This window comes from Corythoichthys intestinalis, chromosome 18, assembly GCF_030265065.1.
Source record: "Corythoichthys intestinalis isolate RoL2023-P3 chromosome 18, ASM3026506v1, whole genome shotgun sequence".
In the NCBI taxonomy this organism is placed as follows: Eukaryota; Metazoa; Chordata; class Actinopteri; order Syngnathiformes; family Syngnathidae; genus Corythoichthys; species Corythoichthys intestinalis.
This window is the reverse complement of record NC_080412.1, coordinates 36722008-36735607: the sequence shown is the minus strand read 5'-3', so window position 1 is coordinate 36735607 and position 13600 is coordinate 36722008. Positions and strand designations below refer to the sequence as shown.

General features: G+C 37.7%; 1 protein-coding gene across 1 annotated transcript in view; it reads left to right on the top strand.

The window, feature by feature from the left end:
• LOC130906415 (ryanodine receptor 1-like) overlaps window positions 1-13600 on the top strand; it is a 115148-nt gene that overhangs the window by 100045 nt on the left and 1503 nt on the right. Inside the window, exons 93-104 of the mRNA XM_057820744.1 lie at window positions 1684-1843; window positions 1930-2016; window positions 4148-4417; window positions 4501-4631; window positions 4711-4753; window positions 4819-4952; window positions 5049-5109; window positions 9323-9469; window positions 9565-9699; window positions 9783-9939; window positions 13045-13109; window positions 13196-13296. Coding sequence (XP_057676727.1) covers window positions 1684-1843; window positions 1930-2016; window positions 4148-4417; window positions 4501-4631; window positions 4711-4753; window positions 4819-4952; window positions 5049-5109; window positions 9323-9469; window positions 9565-9699; window positions 9783-9939; window positions 13045-13109; window positions 13196-13296 — 1491 coding nt within the window. The remainder of the gene's footprint in view (window positions 1-1683; window positions 1844-1929; window positions 2017-4147; window positions 4418-4500; window positions 4632-4710; window positions 4754-4818; window positions 4953-5048; window positions 5110-9322; window positions 9470-9564; window positions 9700-9782; window positions 9940-13044; window positions 13110-13195; window positions 13297-13600) is intronic.

Here is a 13600-nt window from a genome sequence, read left to right as displayed (position 1 = left end):
TGCTTCCAGGACCTTGTTGAATCTATGCACGAAGAATTGAGGCAGTTCTGAAGGCAAAAGGGGGTCCAACCCGAGACTAGCATGGTGTACCTAATAAAGTGGCCGGTGAGTGTATATTCCGTATTGGTTCAATACGGAACGCAAATTTCAATTCCTAGTTTGGAACAATTCTTTATTTCAAGGGACAGATGGCAGAGCCTAAATCTAGGTCACTTTCGTATGTGATTGAAATCTGATCTGGGCCACATTTTTCCAGAATGTGGCTGTGGTCTGAACCATCCCCCAAATCTGAATTCATGCAGCAAATACGTCAGCAAAGAGCGAGAGAGACAGGGCGCTACGGTAGCGATGGAGCTGTGTTAGCATTAGCGCCTAGCTTGAACGCGGCTTTTAGGAAAGAGGCAGGATTGAAAACAGTCTTTAAAGAATAAAATAGGGGCTTGGGGGTGGGAAGGATGAGCCTGAGAATGCTCGGATTTCTTTATGTGCTCCAAATGAGCAATATATCAAGATTGCTTACACGGCCGAGAATTAGGGCAAACTGTCGGTATGTGTGTGCGTCACGCACGCACAGTGCGTACATGCTATCAATCCATATAAACTTTGAATATAAGACTAAACGGGGATTATTTACAGTGTATCACAAAAGTGAGTACACCCCTCGCATTTCTGCAGATATTTAAGTATATCTTTTCATGAGAGACTTTAACACAATGCAAAGTAGTCTGTGTGCAGCTTATATAATAGAGTTGATTTATTTTCCCTTCAAAATAACTCAAAATATAGCCATTAATATCTAAACCCGTGGCAACAAAAGTGAGTACACACCTTAGAAACTACGTACACCCCTAAATGTCCAAATTGAGTACTGCTTGTCAGCCCGCAAACAGTTTGCTGAAGACATATCAACAAAGCACATGGATTACTGGAACCATGTCCCATGGTCTGATGAGTCAGGCGGGCTTTCTTGTGTACCGTTTTCAGAAGAGGCCTCCTCCTGGGGTGACAACCATGCACACCAATTTGACAAAGAGTGGAGCATTTGGTCTGAGCACTAACAGGCTGACCCCCCCACCTCTTCAATCTTTGCAGCAATGCTGACAGTACTCATGTAACGAGTCACATGACATTTTGGAGGGAAAATGACAAGCAGTACTCAATTTGAACATTTAGGGAGGTACGTAGTTTCTTAGGGGTGTACTCACTTTTGTTGCCAGGGGTTTAGATATTAATGGCTATATTTTGAGTTATTTTGAGGGGAAAATAGATTAACTCTGTTATATAAGTTGCACACAGACTACTTTTCATTGTGTCAAAGTGTTATTTTGTCAGTGTTGTCCCATGAAAAGATATACTTACATATCTGAAGAAATGCGAGGGGTGTACTCACTTTTGTGATACTCTATGTCTGTTATTTGTGTCCTCTTTTTGGACATCAAAATATGATCATACTCAGGTGCGACTTATACTCCGAAAAATACGCTAATCCGTTTGCATTTGAACTATAAAATATAGAAGTATACTTTATTTAAAGATTGCCGATATAAAAAAAACTGACCTAAATTAATCTAGCAAATGATCGCTGCAAGCCTTCCCAGGTCAAATGGATTGGACGTCTACCAACTTCAATGTAAAAAAAAAAAAAAGTGGCGGAAGTGATAAAACAAACCTACCTTTTTTCAGTGTTGAGACTGGAGAGAAAGCGGAGAAGGAATCTGAGAGTCATGCAAAAGAGGGTGAGGATGAACCCAAGAAATCTGCAGTCAAAAAAGAAAAGAAACCTAAGAAAGGAGGAGGATTCCAGATCTGGACTGAGCTGGAAACACAGAGAAATAAATTCATGGTGAATATTGCCCCCCCCAAACATATCTATTTCTCCCAGTACCGAAAATGTCTAGCTGAATAATTGATTTTCTCTTTCTTTTACAGAATTACCTTTCCAGAAACTTCTATAACCTGCGATTTCTAGCGTTGTTCCTTGCTTTTGCATTGAATTTCATTCTGCTCTTCTACAAAGTGAGTAGATCATATTCAACCTTAATGTTACACTGGGAAAAAAGTTGGCTGGACTTGAAATAAAGTCAACCAATTTCACTTTTATCACTTTGAGGGAATCTGACCTTTTAGCCAGATTGCCGGAATCACGCCAGCCGAACTGCCGGAACCGCGCTAGCGCAATTCCAACGACCCGGGCCGGCAGAATCTCGGCAACCCGGCCAAAAGGCCAAACTCCGCGCGTTCACCTTAGGCTTAACCCCTTGTACTGACTCCATTTTGAAAACTGGAAAAAGGCTTCGAAATACAAGTTGACAAATTATTCCAAGTCGGCAGCAATCATACAGCACAGAGAGACCCAGGCAAGAAGGCAAACTGGATCGAGGTTCACCATATCACAAGTCAACAAAAGATTCTCAAGAGAAATGACAACGGTTGGATAATCATTTAGTCTTTTAAAGGCTCTGGTGAGGCGGGCTGTGGTCCGGAAGAAGGGTGTGTTTGGGCGTTGTTTAGGATTATTCTCTGTTGTGGATTGGGCAGGAGGGTTTCGGGCGTTACTAAGGTTGTTCCGATCATGTTTTTTTGCTCCCGATCCGATCCCTATCGTTTTAGTTTGAGTATCTGCCGATCCCGATATTTCCCAATCCGATTGCTTTTTTTTTTTTTTTACTCCAGATTCAATTCCAATCATTCCCGGTAATTTTGCCCGATCATATACATTTTGGCAATGCATTAAGAAAAAAATGAATAAAACTCGGACGAATATATACATTCAACATACAGTACATAAGTACTGTATTTGTTTATTATGACAATAAATCCTCAAGATGGCTTTTACATTATTAACATTATTTCTGTGAGAGGGATCCACGGATAGAAAGACTTGTAATTCTTAAAGGATAAATGTGACTTTGTATATTGTGACTAAATATTGCTATCTAGTGTACTTGTTGAGCTTTTAGTAAATGATACTGTAGCCATTTAACTGTTCTGCCCAAATGCATGATGGGAAGTGCAACCAAGACTGTGCGTAGTGGCACCAGTTGATATATCCTCTCTGCGTTGAGAAATAACATAGGATGTTAAGAAAAAGACCAACTACTACCTTGCTTCCCCACATTGCTTCCCACGATATTTTTAATTGTTGAGAGAATGATTGTAAGGCTTTAGCCAATTAAAAAAAGGTTCCAAACACTGCCAAAATTCACTCTACTCATTACACGCTGCCTTTTAGCTCTATATATAGGTAAAACGGCACCATTATAGATTGAACGCGACAATGCGTGAGTGGGTCGTGCAGCGCATGCGTTAATTGCGTTAAATATTTTAACGTGACTAATTTTAAAAAAATTAATTACCTCCGTTATCGCGATAAATTTGATTGCCCTACTTTAAGCCAAAACTAAAGACTCTGGATGAGTAAGACATTTTGTCTATAACATTAGATACAATTAGAAAATGATTTAATTAAAAGAAATATATATATTAAAAAAAGGCATGTCCGATATTTTTTTGCCGATTCCGATACTTTGAAAATGACGTGATCGGACCCGATCGATCGGCATCCCAATCGATCGGGACATCTTTAGGCGTTACTATTGTCAGGGCAACTCTTGTTGCCCTGACAAATAACCTCAGCACCACGTAAGTGCTGAGGGTCAACTTCTCAGTTGCGGGTTCCTTGTTATCAGATGTTCCTTGTGGCAAGACAAGATGTTCCGCCATTTGTTCTGGACTGTCCAGAAGAGCTGATTGTGGGATTTGGTTGTGCAGACGTCGGCTTGTAGATGTCTTACCTATCACCTGCTTTTCAGCGTCAATCTTGCTCAATCAGCTGCATGACGCGTGTGTTGGGTTCCGTGGTCAGAAGGCGTCCTGTATCTGTTGTGCCCTTATCTGCCCGTTGTCATGGCGCTGCAAATTCTAATCATTTCAAGTTTAAATGTTCATAAACTATGATATAAATGTTATTTATTTTATATAGGTTGTGTTAGAGTAATATAAACAGTCAAACAGTAAATAAAACAAAATATACTATTCCCTTCAAGTTTTATTTATTTGTTCAGTGTATGTTTTGGTTTAAAATTATTACAGACAGTATACTAGTAACATCCATCAGGAATTAAGTATTTGATTTTGTTTGGTGCAGGTGTCTGACAGCCCACCTGAAGGCGAAGACATGGAAGAATTGGAGCTAGCAGAGGGAAGTGGGTTCTTCGAAGCCTCTGGTCTATTCGAGGGTTCTGGAGATGAAGCTGACGCTTCCGGAATGAACGAAGGAGATGACGATGAAGAAGATGTGCCGCTGTATTTCTATTTAGAGGAGAGCACCGGGTACATGCAGCCAACGCTGTCTTTTCTCGCCATTCTGCACACAGTCATCTCATTCATCTGCATCATTGGCTACAACTGCCTCAAAGTAAGGCATGACTTTGCTGTCGTCGCGAATGTGAGACTGTGGAATTTTATTGATATAAAGTTGTTTTTTTAATTTCAAATCAGATTCCACTGGTGATCTTCAAAAGGGAGAAGGAACTTGCAAGAAAGCTGGAGTTTGACGGCCTCTACATTACGGAGCAACCAGAAGATGATGATATTAAGGGCCAGTGGGATCGACTGGTCCTGAATACTCCGTATGTGGAAAAACGCATCTTTAATCTTCCAGCAGATAAAATGCAGAGGGAATATAATCACATTTCTCCTCTTTTACAGCTCTTTCCCAAACAACTACTGGGATAAATTTGTCAAAAGAAAGGTGAGTTGAATTGCTTTTCTGTTCAAATATTAGCCTGAATCTGTTGGTCCAATTCTCGCATCCAGGTTCTGGATAAATACGGAGACATTTATGGCCGAGAAAGAATTGCTGAACTGCTGGGTGTCGATTTGGCGTCTTTGGATGTGAGTCAGCAACATGAAAAGAAACAAGAGGAATCAGACAATTCAACATTTTCATGGTAGACATTTTTTCAAGATTTAAAAATTGAATAAAAAAACAATTTTCTCAGGATAGTTGGAATAGTAATTAGATGAATATGTGTTTATCTTTTTAGGGTAACTGCCATTGACATCAAGTACCAGATCTGGAAGTTTGGTGTTGTGTTCACAGATGGTGTAAGTACAATAAATTTGCATTATGAAAACACTTGTGTACCTTGAAAAGGCAAAATTTTCAGAGGTGATTTTTAGTAAAAGTGTTAAGGAACGCGAAAAGCTAACACGTTATATCTACACCAGAGGTTGATGGTAACACGTTACATTTACTTGAGTAACTTTTTGAGAAAAATTTACTTTTACCACAAAATACTTTTTACTTAAGTAGATTTGTGAAGACGAAACACTATTCTTACTCCGCTACTTTGGGCTACACTACAGTCGTTGCATTTTTCCTCTTTATTCGACATATTAACTTTATTTTTGCCAGTGATGCCGACAGTGCCTGTCTCCGTTTCACTAATGAGACGTTGCAGCAATACAGTGGTCCCTCGCTACTTCGCACTTCAAACTTCGCGCCCTCAGTCCATCGCGGATTTTTTTTCAGTTAAAAAAAAAATTCAATTAATACAGATGAGCTGTCCCGAGCCACTCGCGTAGTCTCACCCTCCCTCCCTCTCCTTGCTCCTTGTTGGTCAAGCAGTACAATGGAGTTGCTTATTAAAGTTCATGATGATTGACAGACATATGGGTTTGATCTTGCCAGAGCCGCGAATTTCAAAGTGCCGCATGCGTCAATCATCATTTAACCTTTTAATGCCAGCAATATGAAGCATTTACCAGCGAATCCCAAAATTTGAAAACTAAAGTCCTAATGAAACCTTTTTTTCAAATTTGTAAAAAGAAAAGTCAAAATGAATATGTGTAATAAGCGCTCAGATATCTATAACCCTTGCTAAATCCTGTTTGTTTTTCTCATGGAACCTGCAGATGCATGTGTTGACTTGCATCCATCATTTTTTTTTTCAAAAAGAAATGTCAAAATTCTGAATTAGTCTCAAAATCATGAAATTTTAGGTGTATCAAATGTGATACATTTGGCAATATAGGTTAACTTGTTAAACAGTGGCTTTGGCAACTCACTGTCTGTAGGTGAGCAACTTGAGCGAGTTTGAGTGGACTCACTCAATCAAGCATTTTTAAAAAAGCCAAGCATTTTTCTACTTTATTATTGTTTAGAAAATTTTAAGTTTGAAGTGCTTAAAAACCACTTATTAAATATATATATCAAGGTATATATATACATATATATATATATATATATATATATATACAGTATTGTCCCAAATATAAGACTGTGTTTTTTGCATTGAAATAAGAATGAAAAAGAGGGGGTCGTCTTATATTCGCGGTAACGTTAGATGGCGCCAGATATCATTGAAGCGATATTCTGTCATGACAGATAGCAGCATGACAGTTATTCAAATTTTGATTCAAGACTACAGTTACAGTTAGACTTCACTTTGATGGTTAATGCAGTTATTACAATTTTGTTGTTTTATCACAATAGATTGGTTTATTTACATTTCAAAAACCAGAAGCCATTAATTTACAAATGTGATTGCACTTTAGTTTACGTATTAAAATGTTCAGATATTAAGATTTGAATTAGGCAAAATAACATGCTTTTTCTCTCAAATATATTGTTATAATCATTTGTTTCGGATGTACTATAATTATTTTCTGTATAAAAATTAATTTGGTGTTCAAAAATTCTTTTTTCAAACTTTAGTTTTGAAAAAGAGGGGGTCGTCTTATAATCAGGCCCGTCTTATATTCCGGCCAATACGGTATCTATACATAAGTTTTTATTTCTTATTTTTTATTTTTTATATACATATATATATTAGGGCTGTCAAACTATTAAAATTTTTAATCGAGTTAATTACAGCTTAAAAATTAATTAATCGTAATTAATCGCAATTAATAACAATTCAAACCATCTCTAAAATATGCCATATTTTTATGTAAATTATTGTTGGAATGGAAAGATAAGACACACGACGGATATATACATACAACATACTGTACATCAGTACTGTATTTGTTTATTGTAACAATAAATCCACAAATGGGATTATTAACATTCTTTCTGTTAAACTGATCCACGGATAGAAAGACTTGTAGTTCTTAAACGATAAATGTTATAGTTACAAGTTATAGTAATTTTATATTAAAACCCCTCTTCATTTTTCGTTATAATAAAATTTGTAAAATTTTCAATCAAAAGTAGAGTTAATATAATAATAAGGAATAAAAATAATAATAAAAATAGAGTGAAAAGTTTTACGTGTATTTTGCATAGATATTTTGATATGGAATGCCAGTTCATTTTGCATTGTTGTTTAACTGTGTCAGAATAGGGCCTCATTAATATAGACTGAAGTTGTCACGGGCGGGGCACACACGGCTGGACTCAAATGCAAGAGACAACGAAAGATGCAGTTCTCAATGACTTTTATTTTACTGGCATTTAATAGGCCAGCTTCATGGTCCAAATGGAATCAAAGTAACAACATAAAATCTTCGGCAATGTAGACTTGAAACAAAACATGACAAGAATAAAACTTACTGGAGATGGAGTCTTAGCTTCTTACAGCTTCACTAACAAGAAAAACGCACTGGCACAAGACAAGGCAAAAGAGGGGAATTTAAGGCCTAGGGCTAATGATACACAGGTGTGGTCACTCGGGTGATTAAGGGGAAGGCAAGAGAAGACTGACAAAGGTAACACTGAGCAACAAAAGGGAACCCACCAAAATAAAACAGGATATGAACTGACATGAATCAACGCCGCCTACAGCGGCGTGTAACAGAAGTGCTTTTCTTTTTGTGAACATTATTTTTTTGAGAGAGAGAGAGGAATATTATTTTTTTGTGCTTTCACTAAACGATACTTATGTTTGTTGTGAAGGAGAAGCTTATGCCAATAAACGGCGCGGTCCAAAGAACACCTGTGTCCACTCGCCTTTACTGTATAACATATACAGTGGGGAGAACAAGTATTTGATACACTGCCAATGGGTTTTCCAATTGGCAGTGTATCAAATACTTCTTCTCCCCACTGTATCTGTACATATTTTACCCAAAATCAAACAAGAGACACATAATTGCCACTAAAAGAAAGAAAACTTACCGAAATATGTGTGGAGCACAAATAGCAATTTGCATTGCATTGTGAATACAGCATAAATGTCTCACAACTACTAATTCTCCCACGTTTAGAAGACATAACATGAGTATGGAACGGCGCTGCCCCCAAGCGGCCGGTGGCATTCTCTTCACTCCTAATGTCCATAAACGGCCTCATTGTTATGTTTGAGGCAATATGCCAGCGGGTCATTCATTGCATGCGTTAATTGCGTCAAATATTTTAACGTGATTAATTTAAAAAATTAATTAACGCCCGTTAACGCGATAATTTTGACAGCCCTAATATATATATTTTTTGGGGGGGGGGGCGCTACTTTGTGGTTTTTCAATTATCGCAGCAGGGTTTGGTCCCCATTAACCACGAAAAATGAGGGATCACTGTAATCACATGACTCCATTATATCAATTCGAGGTAACAATGATTTTTCTTCACTAGAGGGGACTCATGCTCTTTGGCCTGGATGACGTTCCATAGTGCTGTTCTGATCTGAATTGGATGATTTTTGTGTCATCCTTTTGGCCTAATATGGACATTCAATAGGTTATAGTGCAATATCATAATAAAAGTTCATATAGATGAAGTTGTGCTCAGAGCAAAAATATACCATTATTAAAATAAATCCGACATTGTAAGCAGTTACTCACAATGTTACTAATTAATTGAGTATTCTTTTCAACAACTCCTTTTTTGGTTGTACTTGAGCAAATTTTTGGATGACTACTTTTACTTTTAACATTACTCTTACTTGAGTAAAATTTTTGGCTGCCTTCATCTGATCTTGAATCCTTTCCTTTGAATCCGGCAAACTTTGTCGCTAACTCCATTTATGTCCAGTTCGGATCTTTTACATGCATTCAAAAGTGAAATCATTTGCTGGATGACACTAAATGACACCTGTCATAAGCATTCATTAATGCTCATGACAGTGTCCCATCATAAGTATGACATCTTATGACAGTCTTATGACGCTGCTGTCAAATAAAGTTTTAACGGTAAATATCTTTTGGTGTAAATATCCCATAACACAGTGAGGACAGTTTTGGATTATCGTCCTGTGCGGCTTATCTATGAAAAAATGATGTTTTTGTGTCAAATTTGGTGAGTGGCGGCTTATAGTCAGGTACGCCTTATAGTCCGAAAATTACGGTAAAATCGCTTCCGATTTTATGTGTCTTTCAGACCTTCCTTTACCTGTGTTGGTACCTGATTATGTCCCTGCTTGGTCACTACAACAATTTCTTCTTTGCGTGCCACCTGCTGGATATCGCCATGGGGGTCAAGACCTTGCGCACTATCCTGTCTTCAGTCACACACAATGGGAAACAGGCATGTAAAATTAAAAAAAAAAAAAAAAAAAAAAAAACACACAAAGGTGGTGCCCATAAAAAACATAATAGTCATAATGTTGAATGTCCTCCCAGCTAATGATGACAGTGGGCTTGCTGGCAGTGGTGGTGTACTTATACACAGTAGTGGCTTTCAACTTCTTCCGCAAGTTTTACAACAAGAGCGAGGACGAGGATGAACCTGATATGAAATGTGACGATATGATGACGGTGAGTCACGACGAACCTTATCGCACAATAGTCACGTCACATCCCCAATTCTCATTTCAATTACATTTTTTTTCCTACTACAGTGCTACCTGTTCCACATGTATGTGGGCGTGCGCGCCGGCGGAGGCATCGGCGATGAGATCGAGGATCCCGCCGGAGACGAATACGAGTTATACCGAGTGGTCTTTGATATCACGTTCTTCTTCTTTGTCATTGTCATCCTGCTTGCCATCATCCAGGGTAAGGAAACCAATTCTGCCTTTTAGAATTCCATATAAATTCACTCGATAACACGTGAGCTACACTTGAACAGCACTCATGCTCACATGACTCTATCACTGTCAGTGGCAGGCAATGAGTTTATAAAGATGTTGGGTTACACTTTATTTGAACTGTCATTTATTTGGCTGTCATAAGACACCTGTCATGAATATGAATGAGGGCTTATGACAGATATCATTGAGTGTCATTTAGTAAATTATGTCACTTTTGATGCAGTATAGAGATTTTTTTCCAAATGTTTTGGGTTGGATTAGAGGTGAGGAAATGTGCTAGGGTTAGGACACTTAATAACATCTGTGATAAGCATTCATTCATGTTCATGACAGTGTCATGTCATGATTATGACAATCTGAGTACAGTCAGAGTATGACAATTTGTCACTTTCTAATTTCTTTAGATGTTATCAAAACACTATCAGAGGTGGGTCGTAGCACGTTTACTCTGTTACATTAACTTGAGTAACTTTTTGAGAAAAAAAGTAGTTTTACTAAGCCATACTTTTTACCTTTACTTCAGTAGATTTGTGGAGAAGGAACGCTACTCTCATGCCGCTACTTTGGGCTGCACTAGGCGACGGCGTACATATTAGTTAATTTTTAAATTTATTTTGCAAGTGACGCCAACAGTAGCGTTACCAGTTTAACCAATGAGGCTTTAAAGCACATGATTCCATTACACCAATCAGACTCAATCTTGCCGTTCCATGATCACGCAGGCCTGTTCCATCACGTGCCGTCTTTAAAGCAGCGTAAAAAAATTAAGTGTTTGACATTGAAGGCCGCCGTCAACATCACTCCAAAGTGCAGGTTTTAACCTCTCTCCCAGTTTTTATTTGGCACTGATTGACCATGGAAAACCGGAGATATGATCCTTTTAATTTCATAATTGGAATAATGAAGAAACGATTCAGTATTCAAACTAGGAACTATTCTTTCCACTAGAGAAAACTCATGCTCTTTGGACAAATCATGCTCCAGTTCTTTTGATATTTTTTTTCCCTTATTATTATTATTTCTCTGGCTTAATGTGGTTACGTAATAGGTTACAGTATAATAATATAGGTGTAGATAACTTTGTGCTGAGGAAAATAAATACCATTGTTTAAAAAAAAAAAATTAAACATTGTAAGCAGTTACTCACAATGTTACTCAGTACTTGAGTATTGTTTTTTTCATACAGAGCCCCTAAAAGGACATCGACAGAAATAAAATACATTTAAGCAATCTGGTACGCACCAGAAAGTTTCTGGTGTGCACTAGAAACAATCTGGTAAACATTAGCATTATATAGCAGTTTAGCCAGCTGGCTTTTGCTATGCAAGTTAGCCAATTGTTGTAAAAATTAGCATTATATAGCATTTAAGTTAGCAGACTTTTGCAATGCAAGTAAGCCAATTTTTTGTAAACATTAGCATTATATATCATTCAAGCTGCCTGACGTTTGCCATGCAAGTTAGCCAATGGCCTACCGCAAGCAACACGTCACTTTTGCTCATTAATATTCATGACGTTAGCAATTGTTGCTAGGCGGGTCAACCACCTGTTTGTCCCTAATAGTAAATGCATGGAAATGGTGTACGAACGAGATGTTTACTGAGCTAAACCTACCAAATCTGTCCGAAAATTATGTCCCTGGTGCTAAATTCACTGGTAAAGATTTGGAAGAACATACAAACCTTCAGTTAAAGAGATGGCTTGATTGTCGAGGGCTGAAAAAGACAGAAAAAAGAGCCGACCTGATCCAGAGTTAGCTTTTTTATCGACACCTTTATCTTGCGTGCATTGCCTTATGCCACTGACAATGACATTCTCCTGTTTCAACAATCTATCGTTGACCACCATATGCCCTGTCTTTCTTATATATTATATCCTCTGGTTTTCTTATGTCTCTGATCGTTCTTGGGGGCAATTTACATTGCTATTTTTGTGTAGCAATCGCAAATGCTACTCAGAGACAGCCAACGAAAACTTTTAATTTTTTCATTAATAACAAATCTTAATTCTATAATTTATTTACACTTCCCCCTTACTAAAGTTGTTTTTAACAACAGAAAAGGTAACGGTGGCAGTCAGATACCATTTTAATTTTTTTCAGGTCATTCATTGTCAGACAGAAGCAGCACGGCACAACGCCATGCTAAAAAATAAGTAAAAATATCCAAATGGCTTACCTCGTCGCTGTAGGACCATGGCCCCCAACAAAATGTTTACTGCATATGAAATGTGAATGGCTTCACCTTGCTGGCGTTAAACTAGTCTTTTGGACGTCCGCGCAAGTTGATCCATTCTTCACATTTTTTCCTCCGAGTTTTTGGTTTCGGGAAACGTATGACGAAAACATCCATCATATGTCTTAATATCTAGAGTCGTTTCTACAAGTTCCATAGCAGCAGTGTTTGATCGGCATTTCTATTTTGAAAGATTACCAGCGAAAACAAGCAGAAATAACATGGATTCTATGCGAGGGCGGTTCTGTAATGTCCCACTTCCGCATTACGATGGCGACTTCACGATCTAAAAATAGCATTCATATGGTACAATATTGTTGTAAACATTAGCATTGTATAGCATTTAAGCTAGCGGACTTTTGCTATGCAAGTTAGCCATTTTTGGAAACATTAACATAATAGAGCATTGAAGCTAGCGGACTTTTGCTATGCAAGTTATTCAATTCTTGTAAACATTAGCATTATATAGCATTTAGGCTAGTGGACTTTTGCTATGCAAGTTGGCCAATTGCAACAATTCAATAATTGGCTAACTTGCATAGCAAAATTCCGCTAGCTTAAATGCTAATGTTTACCAGATTCAAGGATTTAAGGATTTTATTTTCTCATCAGTTCACATTTACATTTATGGGCTCTGTATTTTCACCAAATGCCCTTTTACTTGTACTTGAGTACAGTTTTTGGATGACTGCATTTACTTGAGTAATATTATTTTGAAGTAACGCAACTCTTACTTGAGGACAATTTTTGGCTATTCTGCCCACCTGTGCTTATAACACCTAGTTCAAATAAAGTGTTAACAGATGTTGTATTTTTACATGTGATGACAAATAAAGGTTTGATCATCGACGCATTTGGAGAGCTCAGAGACCAACAAGAGCAGGTTAAAGAAGATATGGAGGTATGTTATTGATCTATTATGACGTGGTATTTTGCAGTAATTATCAGTACAATGTGACTTAAATAACCATTCTTGTTATTCTGCAGACTAAATGCTTCATTTGTGGTATTGGGAGTGATTACTTTGATACAACTCCACATGGATTTGAGACACACACGCTGGATGAGCACAACCTGGCAAATTATATGTGCGTATACTTTGTGCATAGACTTCAAAAATCTATTGACCTGACACTTTGTCATTCTTCGCGTCACGCCTTATCAGAGGGGGCCAAGCTTCATTTAGTAATAGCCGAAGATGGCACATGCTCATGTCAGATTTAAGCTTGGATTTACTTACGATTGGATTTAACTATGAAATCTGTACCACATACAAACAGGAAGGATTGTATCAGGAGTGATTTGTTCGAGGATTCAAGGTAAATATTATATTTTTGGGACCATGTATGCGTGATTGAAGCATTTATTCGCAGGAATTTTCTTCTTTGTTTA